A 12,394-nucleotide genomic window follows, 5' to 3' on the forward strand; every position below is an offset into this window, starting at 1 on the left:
CTTATACTTTAGGTTTCAGAAGAGCTAACTTCTTTCTAGCTCTCCACACTCACCATGACATTTCATATTGCTATGTCTTTGCCTATGACATTCCCTGAGCCTGGAACACCCCTCCCAGCCCTGGCCACTTGGCAAAATTCCCAACTCTTGAAGGCATCCACCCTCCCAACCCCGGGCTACTCCTGTACCTACTACATACATTTGTTATCATACTCACCATATTCAATGAAAATTATTTATTTACACATCTTCTCACCTCCTGGATGGGAGCTCCTTGAAGCCAGGACTAATTCCTTCTATATCTTTGCATCCCTACATCTCCTAACACAGCGGCTATCGTGTAGCCTATGCTCGCTCACAAGACTTTGTTGAATTACACTGATTTGTGGGTCTCACACTAACCATTGCTTGTCTTGCCATATAAGATGGGAGCCCAACAAAAGTGAACAGAAGCACATTTTTTGAAAAATATAAAAGAGGCTGTTATGTTAGACGACCAACATACTAATTATTAATCAAAGGCAATATACCACAGCATGGAATGTGGTAGGCTATGGGCCTCTGTTGGACCCCCCTCTCCCGGAATCACAGAGAATGTAGCAGGGGGTGGGAGGCCCTTGCAGTAACACAGATTTTGAACTGAGTGTTACAGAGAGGACTCCTTGTGTATTCGAGAGAAATTGAGAAATTCTTTTTGCTCCATCTTTCACACGGTAAATGTTCTAAGTTTCAGAAAAAACTAACGATGGCAAGAATGAAAAAAAGAAAACAATACGTATCCACTCTCCTTTGTCTTGCTTATTCAAGCTTCTCTACTACCTACCCAAAAAGGCAACTTGCATGTCTTTTTCTTATTCACCTGCTCTGGGCCCCTCTGCACCTGCTCAAGTCTAACATCAATCTCTCATCTCTGAGCTGCAATGGTACCTGATAGTTTGTACCACGTGATTTAGTCAATTACTGCCTTTCATTGTTAGGATATCTAACACAGGGCTGGGCACATAGCAGGTATTCATAAAAACAAGCTGATTGGTGGACAGATAAAAAGCCATAATACATGCCCCCCAGCCACACAGCAGTTTTAGAAAAATTGTCAAGAAAATAGTTTTCTTTCTTTACCACAACCCAAAGTTCAAAAAGGATAAATACTCCTGGGCTTCCCTGGTGGCTCAGTGGTTGAGAGTCTGCCTGCCGATGCAGGGGACACGGGTTCGTGCCCCGGTGCGGGAAGATCCCACATGCCGTGAAGCGGCTAGGCCCGTGAGCCATGGCTGCTGAGCCTGTGCATCCGGAGCCTGTGCTCCACAACGGGAGAGGCCACAACAGTGAGAGGCCCGTGTATCGCAAAAAAAAAAAAAAAGATAAATACTCCAATAAGTTTAGAAAACTCATGCCAGTGACTTTTAAAACTCCCACAACTAGAAACAGCATTTCTCCAATGTATTCCTAACCCCTGATAACTCCGTGCTCATGTGGGGCTTTAACATACCTCTTGGCCAGCCAGATTTTGGCTTTAGTACAAACAGCGACGTCAGCCAGCTCCTGCTGAAAGTATGTATTCATTCTGTATTTGGAGTCTGAGAAGGCTTGTAACAAATGAAAAACCTAAACCAAAAAAAGAGAAAAAGCAATATCCTGCTGTGAAAATATATTTTTCCTAAATGTCCAGTTCCTCCCTTTTAGGTTTCCTTAAAACATTCCCCTCAAAGAAAACAGACACCTGCAAAATGTGGCTCTGGTCTCTTTGCAGAAAGATCATGTTGGTCTTGGAGGATGCAGCAAGTGGCGAAAAACCAACGTCTTTCATCTGTACCTGGGCTCTGGGTTCCTCGCACAAGTCCAACAAATGAAGATTACTCTGTGGCCAGTCATTAGATGCCAAGAGCTTATTAGTTACAAACAACCTATAAATTGATTTTAGCAAAGAAATGCAAACATCCTTCTCTATCTTAGCAGTCACATATGGAAAAAAAAAGTACTTTTTAAAGTCAAAATCTTACTACACAGGAAAAATCCAATGTCTGTGAGTCTAACCGGGTTTGGGGTTTATCACAACATACTTGGCTGAAGAAGCAGGCCGCAATGATGCTTGCCTTCGCAAATAGTGGACAGTGATGTCTGTAAACTATTTAGGTTTTTTAGATCTTCCCTGAGATGTCAGGAGCCGAGGGAGCACTGCGGGCACACCCCACTTTCTTATTCTTGCATGACATTTAAATATCAGAATTAAGCAGAGAAAGACAAATCCTGTTGTATCTCTCTAGCTGCCTATATTTAGAACGAAGGCCACAATTCCAGCAAGCACGTGCCATAGGCCGTGTGTGTGTGCGTGCGCTGGCACGTGCACGTAAGTGTATCTTGGGTTCACTCAGTGATGACATCAACAAGGCCTTTGTGAGAAGTACAAACCTGCAGCAGAGAACAAAAGTGGACAAGGGCGTAAATGGGATCCACTGACCTTAGCCAGTGTCAAGGGAAAAGACATGTCAGAGAAATCCTTCAGTGCCCTTATCAAGGGGAGGAGGAGGGTGGAGCAAAGCAAGCACAGATAAACACATCAAGAACTTGGAAAGTCTATTTTAATAATCAGTTTGTTTTCTTTCCCTATTGTATCCTTTACCAGAGCTGCACATGATTCTTCCTAAACAACAAGATTCAATTTTTTCTTCTCTCTTTCCTGTCAGTGAGGGACTTGAGAGTTAAATACAGAAGGAAGCAATGAGGGAAACCAAGAGGCCAAGATAAGAGATCCAGAGTCATCAGACTCTAAATGGGTATGAGCTGGCAGGTTTTCCCGGGTCAGAGATCTGCTATATGCTGAGCATCTATGGTTTAGAGAGTCAAAGGAAATTTTGATTACTTTATTTTATGTAATTGCTATTAATAATCTTTTTTCTTCCTAAATAGAAGTAATTGTACAGGAGAAGGCACACAAGTCCCCATGTGGAGACTGCAAATGCTTTCTCTAATAATTGATCTGTTATTTCAGAAGCAACCGATCAACCATCACTACTTCACCGCACTCCCCACAGGGACTCACACCGCCCGTCGTGAAGTCTGGAGCAATGGGTCTGGCCGAGGCTTCTGTTCTTATGTGATGACTGCCAGAGTGAAAAGACTACCTCCCTCTGCCCAAATCCCCAGCATCCTGAAAGAGCTGGCAAAGCCACTGGGCCTTGCTTTACTTTTCTCCACAGCTGCACAAAACCAACCACCGGGGCTTTTCATGGTGTCACAGGATAGTAATTAATCAGCAGACACCAGCAAAATACATGACTTTGGAAGTTACTTGTAAAGAAAGCTGTGAGATTTTCAAACGCCTCTTATTTAGAAGCAATCACTTCAAAAATAACTCCTGATGGATGTTTAAACTTAGTCCTATATTTGCTCACCTTACTTGGCAAAAACAAGGCTGTTTTTGAAACGCTTGGTAGCTCTGGTTTATGAAAATCGGCCTACAAGTCCATCAACTCTGTCACCTTGGGCACAAACCAGACAACAATTGTGATCCTGGTTAGTCACCAGGAACGGAGAGCGATCTATTTACATGGGACAAATGGAGGGGGAGGTACGCTTAGAAGAACCTCGGTGGAAATAAGCACGTAGGAGAGACAGAGCAACACAAGTGAAAGACAGGGTCAGAGAAGACCAGCAAGACAGGGGGCAGGGGAGGAGAAGGAACAGAGAAGCCAGAGGGAGGGGAGAGGAGAAAAAAGGCTTATGAGCAAATGTATGAAACAGGTTATTATGTTTGAGATAACTTTTTCCTTCAGGATAATTAATGAGAATACTTGAAAATATGATTACCCTCATATGGCGTTAAGAGTGCTGGGTTTGGGACTTCCCTGGCAGTCCAGTGGATGAGACTCTGCGCTTCCACTGCAGGGGGCACAGGTTCAATCCCTGGTCGGGGAACTAAGATCCCACAAGCCCCGCGGGGTGGCCAAAGGAAAAAAAAAAAAAGAGTGCTGGGTTTAATTCTCTCAAGAAAAATGAGGCCGTCCTTCGCATGAAGTCCAGAAGTGAGGCCAGGCCCCTGGAACTCTGGTCCAAGGTCAGATCTGGGAGCTCCAGGCAGCTCCCAGGAAGGATCATTTGTCCATCAGCTCTGAAAGGACAGCAGGGGTGAGGCAGCTCATCCTCCTCCCCCTTTTTCCTAAAGTTCTGGTCCAGAAGAACTTCTGGGCAAAGAGCATGGTCAAGCCCAGGCCTGGGATAATTTGGAAACAGCCTATAATACAGGACTGTACTAAACCAAACACAGAGAAACTGAAGCTGCCAGACCTGAGGATGATGACTAACTGAGAACAGGAGAACTCTGAGAAGTTTAGTGTCTCTTTAGGTGTCTCAAATTTGCAATAGGATTCCAACATTCAGTCCAAAAATATTTATTAAACAACTATTATTACCAGGCACTGTCCTAGGGGCTGCAGCAGAGAACACACAGAATCCCTGCTTTCCTGCAGCTTACATTCTAGTTGCAGATAAACAGAAAACCAATCATTTCCCAGATGCTGCCTGGTCGGGATTTATAACCCGCACGATAGCATCGCCATCACTTTGCTCTTATGCGTGGCCTCACCCTTCACCACATCCAGTGCAGAGCAGGAATTCAACAAGCATTTGCTGAACTGATGTCGATATTTGATGCCCCTTCCTGTATTAACTCTGCCTTTAGGACACGTGCCCATGGGTTTGGTGAGCTGCTGTTGGTGCCAACGCCATGTTAGGGGCGGAAACACAGAGCTGAATAATACGCACTCCTCACTTCAGTGGATTCCTAACCCACTAGATTCCTAATCCAGTGGGAAAAGCAGGGAGGCTGGATCAGTAGTAAGAATGTAGCCCTGTGGGCGGGGCAAGGAGCACAGCCTTCGGAGCCAGGAGGACTTGGGTGGAAACCCAGTTCCTAGCTGTGGGGCTTTGGGCCACTTGTTCACCTCGGTTTCCCCGCAGTAAAGAGTATAATAATATCTACCTATCTGACAGGACTGTAGAGAGATATCAAAGAATATATACGTAGAGTACTTGGCACACGCTCGGCACCTGATCAAAATGCTAGTTCTCTTTCTGTCTCCTCCCTCCCTTCCAGCCCCCATTCCAAAAATAAACAGAGGCGGCTTTGCAGGAATATCATATTTGCAAATATGAGATTCATATTTGGCCTTGAAAAGAATCTTGCCAGAATTGGGGAAAGAATACGCAAGCAGAGGAAAGTGAATTATTAAAAAGTGTTAAAGAGTATTAAAACGTTGGTATTGCCAACAAAAAAAAAGTGAACCTTAAGGTAAACTATGGACTTTAGTTAATAATAATGTGTCAATATGGGTTCATTAATTGTAACAAACATACCACGCTAATGCATACTATTAGTAACAGCCAACTGGGGAGGGGGGTGGGGAAGAGAGGAATAACATGGAAAACTCTTTGTACTCACTTTTTCTATAAATCCAAAATTGTTCTAAAAAAACCCGTTAAGTAAAAGAAAAATATTGGGACTGCTCAGGGGACAGCAAATAGTTGCATGTAACAAGATCACAGCCAGGGTGTGCGTAGGGTAGCAGGAGACAAAGCTGGAGACGGGTCAAGTCAGACAAAGAAGGATCTCAAAGGCAGCATCGAGGGATGTGCGTTCTGTTCTGGAGGGAGCAAAGACCTCCTCAGACAGAGCTCTTATGTGATCAGATCTGTAATGCGGAAAGATAAGGCCAGGGGCAGTGAGGCGGCTGGACCAGAAGGGGCAGGGTGAGTGAGACTACTGCCAGTCTAGACAAAAGGTGACGTTTGAAACTGGAGCCTGGAAACCAAGAAGAGCCCATGGACCAAAAGTGGCTGCAGATGTTTCATCCGGCCTACACAGTATTTTGAAATCGTCATTTATGAATTGGGAGGTTTCACATCAGAATCACCCTGATGTCTAAACTCTTGTGAAAAATGAGAAGATCTGACAATTTGATTTTGTGACCCCCCCCCCACTCCTCCTCAATCTAAACGATGGCAGCAGTGGAATGCAGAGGAAAGGGTACATTTGAGAGATGTTTTGGAGGCTGAAGAAGTAGGACTTGGCAGCTGCTCTAGACCTGGAGTTGAGGGTCAGGAAAGAGACCTTCCCCCAGGCAGCTGGGGATCGAGGGCCATGCTTCAAGACAGGGATCACGAGAATATGCCGCAGGATTGGGAATGAGGGAGGGGGATTTAATGAGTTTGGTCAGGAATATCCATGTGAGGCTTGTTAGGGTAATTTATCTTCCAGATCAGGAATTCTTTTGAGAGTGAAAAAGAGCTCTATTAATAATCACACTGGGACAGACCAAGACTGTTGGTGACCTCCAGCTATAGCAGGCCCCTTGGAGAAAGGTTAGAGTGGACTTAGGGGTATCTCCAGCAAAAAAAAAAAAAAGACAACAGGAGAAAGCTTTATTGACTTAAAACAGCTGTGACCCGGTCAGAAAGAGACAAAAAGCACACAGAAAACAACCAAGTGCAAACCAACATCATCACCCATGACTATCACAGGCCTGGGACTGCCCAGAGATGAGCTGGTCACACCTGCCCCGAGGAGGGGGTGGTCAGGAAGCAGCTAGAGTGGACTAGCTGAGATGCAAGCCTTAATGAAACTCCGGGAGGATCTAAGAAAAGTCTGGAGAACAGTTAGCCTCTGCCCACCCCCATCCTCACTCTAAACACAGAGAGACTGAGGGGAGCCCCAAGCATCTGTGTAAAGCATGGGGTCCATCTTGGCAGCTTTGAATCTTAAAAGTGACTCCACAGAGCAAATGTAATGCTCTTTGAATAAATGCCACAGGCCCAAAAAGAGTCATGAGGCAGATCCCTGAAAAAACTTGTGCTGCACCAGTAAAATATGTCTGGTTTATGCTGCTGGACTAAAATAGTGACTTGTGTTAGACAAGATCAAGATGATATATGGCTGTTTGGGAATGCAACGCTGAGATGGGTTTTCCTCTTCACTAAGCATGGCTTCCAGGCAATTTTCCCCTTTATAAAATCAACAGCAGCTGAGCTCCCAAAACCAGCAGGATCCAGCAATAACAGGACCAGGTTAGGCAGGCCATGCGAAAGGACAACCCCAATAAGAAAAGGGATGCTCATTTCAGAGGTCAGATATAAATGAGGTGAAGGTATCGTAATCAGGAATAATCCTGAACTCCAAAGATCAACAAGTTTATCCCCTTTTGCAGCTGTACTTCCTTAAAAACAAAGTCTGGTCTTCTAGTGCAGCATGCAGACTGGGGGTGAACACTCCTGCCCCTATCACATTCAGCCGAGTATAAAATTTCTGTATCTGCTCTTCTGCCTCCTGGCCTTCTCCCCGGGCTGCTCCAACCCCCAAAGCTAAGTCAGAGCCACATTTTTCCAAGCCCAGTGTTTACACAGGATTTTATTTCGGCTGGTAAAACATCTGTATTTTTTCAGGGACTTAAATAAATGATCTATGCCGGGAATGTACAGTATAGGGTGATGTCAGGCCCCCTTTTCTTCTCAACTCACTGGGCAGAACAGGCAAACATTGTTTCAGCCTGTAGCTGGGAATGCGAATATTTATCCTGTCAACTTAATTCATACAAACAGAACTAAAGGCAGGGAGGCAGGCAGAAGTATTTTATGGCTTTAAGTCAGACTGAAAGGAGGTGGGGTGAGAAGGGAGATGGCTGAAGGAGGAATCTAAACTTTCTAATTCACAGAAACATGCCTAATCGTTATGACTGCCAGGAAAAGGATATATCAAAAATTATTTAAAAGGCAGATTGTGTTTCTATGTATGTGTGTGTGTTGGGGTGAGGGTGAAGCTGGGAAAGTAAGAGAGAGAAGAGTTCTCTAACTTATATGCCACTTCTAATCATTACAATGTGGCTGAGGATTTGATTTCCTGCTTTAGGCGCACTCATCTTATCCTCAGCTAGACCACAGGCTTCTGGGTCCCACGGCGCAGAGCACAGTGCTTGCCGGGTGCATGTGCTATGTCAGCTGTACAGAGAGCTCCACATACTCCTCTTTGTTACCAGCCTCAGAGGGTCACAGGGTGGACTGGAGGCGTGACCCTTGGATACTGGTCATCCCTACAAGAATGGGCTTAGTGGGCATGTGCCACCCACGGCTACTTACCCATCTAACCTTAGGCCGGAGGGCAGGCCAGGAAGCATTTCAAGTGGTTACTCTCTCCAAACCTCAACCTGTTTATCAGATGAGGACAGATCCTTAGAAAGGTCTGGGAGAATTCCCAAAAGGTGACACTTAGCTGCGTTGTGTTGCTGCTGCCAGGAAAAAGATGCTAATTACAAAGTGTCATTACTTCCTGGCTGACTCTGGCTTGGGAAACAGGCCATGGATATCTTTAAAGACTAAAATGTACAAAAACACAAAGTCTGCAGGGGTCTGGAAATTCACTTTGTGTCTCAAACACATCCCCTCCTTTCTAGTAACGCTTCCACTGTTCTAGTTCAGGAACCAAAAGACCTTACACTTAGATGATGAAAACAACCGAAAGGACAGGCCTCTGCCTCCAAAACTTATTTTACACATGGCTGCAGGCAACTCTTCTTAAAGCCAAGCCCTGATCGTATCACTCCCAAATTCAAAATCCTTCAATGATCTCCAGTGTCCTAAAATAATCTGCTGGCCACTGAAGGCTCAACCTACCTTTCTAGTGTTACCTCCTACTTCTTCCACTTCATGGACCTATTATGTGGCCACGAGGGATGATTTCCCATTCCTGACAATGCTTTTCTGTCCAGGATGTTCCTTCCATTTCTCCCCAAACCCCTTCCAGCTCTGCCTATTGAAATTCCATTCATACTGTAAGGCCCAGCTTAAATACCACCTCCTCCATAAAGCCTTCCTCAGCTTTCATCAACCACCTCCTATCCCCACCCTAAGACTTTCCTACTCAGGGCCCAGCAGCTCATTTCATTTCATTTCTTTTTTTTTAACTTTTTAAATCCTGTCATCATGGTTATCAATCCACAATTTCCCTTTCCTGGAGCATAGCTCATTGAAGGAAAGGGCTATGTCTGTTCTTCATAGCTCCTGGACTCCAGGGATATACAGCTTTGTCTGGCAGAAAGAGAGACTCAATAAACAGAGCATGCATTGATTTGGAATTCTACCCTGCCCCCTTGCCAGGGTGGCAGGAGCAGAACCTGTATTTGCAGCAGCAGCTGGGGTGCTAAGAGCCACCTCTCTAAACTCTCCCCACACAATGGGATTGGGGGGAAATACACAGTATTAATAAGAGAGTGAGTATACATTTGTCTTGGATCACTTCTGGCCTTGTGCTCCAAATTCGACAGTGCAGTGAGCAGTTCCATCCCCCAGAAGTGTCAAGGGTCCCGAATTGTTGGGTAAGGGCGAGGTTTAGAGGTAGTCAGTCTTAACCCAACATACAAACAAAGGCTTGCTTATAAAGAATTAACAATTTCCAAAACAGTGACATGCTATCTGTTCTAGGGCTTCCCTGGTGGCGTTAGTGGTTGAGAATCTGCTTGGCAATGCAGGGGACACGGGTTTGAGCCCTGGTCTGGGAAGATCCCACATGCCGCGGAGTGGCTGGGCCCGTGAGCCACAACTGCTGAGCCTGCGCATCTGGAGCCTGTGCTCTGCAACAGGAGAGGCCGCGACAGAGGCCCGTGCACCGCGATGAAGAGTGGCCCCCGCTCGCCGCAACCAGAGAAAGCCCTCGCACAGAAACGAAGACCCAACACAGCCATAAATAAATAAATAAATTTATAAATGTATTAAAGTTTAAAAAAACATCTGTTCTAACTAAAGAGTTTCTAGCTTTAGAATACAGACACAGTTCTGAAGAGCTATGTATATATAACATTTTTCAAATTATAAATTATTCATTTGTAAAATTAATCCCAGTTTAAATTTTTTAGGAGAAGCCTGATTATGCTTGATGATTTATTTTTCTAATATCTGGATCCTCAAACTATTGAGTTTCCTTAAATACTGAGATCAATAAGGAACTCTCTGATGTAGCAAAACTCATTAATGAAAAATAAAACTGGTAATTTGTTCAGTCAAGACAGTTAACGCAATACCGAAGGAGGAGAGTTAGCAATGGTATAAATGAAATAAAATTAGTCATGAATCAATAATTGTCGAAGCTGAGTGATGGGTATATGGGATTTATTATATTATTCTGTCTACAATTGTGTATATTTAAGACTTTATAACAGAAGTTTAATAAAAAGATTTAGAGAGGGAGAGAAGTCAAAGAGAAAAGAAAACAGCTATAGGACATAGAGATGAAATCAATATAAAAGGAGCTTATGATCTAGTGCAGGAAATAAGATATATACATAAATAACTAAAATTAAAGGTAGAAAACAGTAAGCGTTATAGGAGAGATAGAGAATAGAAGGTCCAGAAATAACTCCCTGGAAGTTCAGAAGATGATAAAAGTGACATTTAAACAGTAGTGAAAAGATTGATTTATTCAATAAATGGTATTAAGACAACCAACTAGTTCTTTGGATCTGTACCCAAATCCTTGCACTGAAATAAACTGAAGATGGAGAAAATAATCAAATGTTAAGAAAAAAGAAACTATAAAAATGGTAGAAGAGAACAGGAAAATGTTTTACAGTCTTTAGGTAAAAACAGGCTAAGAATAAACACAAAGCCATGAATGTAAAAAAATAAAAAGTAAAGAAAGATGTATTTATAACATAAACTGAATATAAAAACTGAAATCTTTTGTACAGCAAAAACTACTAGGAATATTCAAAAGTACAGGTAAACCAGGGGTAAAATATTTGCCAATGCCCCTAAGGAACAAAGCTCTTGCAAATTACTAACAAAAATGAAAGTAATTGAATGAAATATGCCAGGGAGTTACAAATTTCCTCATTCATAGCACCCTTAGCACCTCAATAATCTTTTCATGGTGCCCCTAGGCCAAAAGAAATACCTAACAGTTCCATTTATTAAGTAGTTAGGTCCAAACAACCAAATAAGTATTTATGCCCTAACAACTTTTTGAAAAAATAATACACATAAGTTGAAAGAAAAAATATTTTTATTTCATTCTTTAATAACCACAATTACTTACTAATGAGATGTGTATGCCTGTTGGATACTTTATAACTTCCCAAGCCTTGGAATTGCTGGACTCCACCGCCCTCATTCCTATTCCACATGGCTTTTCTCATGGTACTGGCTCTTTTTGTTTTAAGCTTCTGTGCTTTTCATTCATTCATTCATTCATTTTAATTTTTTTAAACATCTTTATTGGAGTGTAATTGCTTTACAATGGTGTGTTAGTTTCTGCTATATAACAAAGTGAATCAGCTATACATATACATGTATCCCCATATCTCCTCCCTCTTGTGTCTCCCTCCCACCCTCCCTATCCCACCCCTCTAAGCGGTCACAAAGCACCCGAGCTGATCTCCCTGTGCTATGCGGCTGCTTCCCACTAGCTATCGATTTTACATTTGGTAGTGTATACATTTATTTATTTATTTATGGCTGCGTTGGTCTTCTTTGCTGCACGCGGGCTTTCTCTAGTTGTGGAGAGCAGGGGCTACTCTTCGTTGCAGTGTGCGGGCTTCTTATTGTGGTGGCCTCTCTTGTTGCGGAGCATGGGCTCTAGGTGCATGGGCTTCAGTAGTTGTGGCTCGCGGGCTCTAGAGCGCAGGCTCAACAACTGTGACGCATGGGCTTAGATGCTCCGCGGCATGTGGGATCTTCCCAGACCAGGGATCAAATCTGTGTCCCCTGCACTGGCAGGTGGACTCTTAACCACTGGGCTACCAGGGAAGTCCCTCTCATGGTACTAGCTCTTTATTCCAGCAACTATCAAATACTCAACTTTGCAAAGACATACAGAATCATCAAAAGGAATGCAGTGTGAGCTAATGTTGATAACTGTAAATGACTTCAAGCTAGTAGTTCACATAATATCTCACAGATGGAAAGTGTCATTGTCCTTCTCCCCCAAATTTAAAATATCCCACAGTGCTTTGGCTCACACTTTGGGAACTGCAAATGTTTAGCAAAGAATATAAACAAGCAATTCACAGATGAAATACAAATAGCCAATAAACATATGAAGGCATGTTTAATTTCATTAATGTTTAAGGAAGGGCAATTCAAACAATGAATTTTTAAAGGAAAAATATTAATTCACAGAGAATTTTTTTTAAGGGCAGGACGCATTAATATGTGGGTAAAGAAACAGACATTCTCATTCATCACTGGTGGGAGGAGAAATTGTTATAACCTTTCTGGGGGGTAACCAGCAGGGCCATGTTGTTGCACATACAATGTATTCTATACAAATGGTCTCCCTTGTTGTTAGACAAAGCAGCAATTTGGAAGCGTAGCAGTTGCTATCAAAATGGAAAACATGACTGCTGCTATCAAAATG

General features: G+C 43.3%; 1 protein-coding gene across 4 annotated transcripts in view; it reads right to left on the reverse strand.

Moving 5' to 3' along the window:
- The window catches only part of THADA (THADA armadillo repeat containing), a 312,101-nt gene that overhangs the window by 96,301 nt on the left and 203,406 nt on the right, over window positions 1-12,394 (reverse strand). For all 4 annotated transcript variants that reach the window (XM_060116779.1, XM_060116777.1, XM_060116778.1 and 1 more), the window contains exon 30: window positions 1,490-1,605. In XM_060116779.1, coding sequence (XP_059972762.1) covers window positions 1,490-1,605 — 116 coding nt within the window. The remainder of the gene's footprint in view (window positions 1-1,489; window positions 1,606-12,394) is intronic.

The sequence above is a fragment of the Mesoplodon densirostris genome, chromosome 14 (genome assembly GCF_025265405.1).
Source record: "Mesoplodon densirostris isolate mMesDen1 chromosome 14, mMesDen1 primary haplotype, whole genome shotgun sequence".
Taxonomy (NCBI): Eukaryota; Metazoa; Chordata; class Mammalia; order Artiodactyla; family Ziphiidae; genus Mesoplodon; species Mesoplodon densirostris.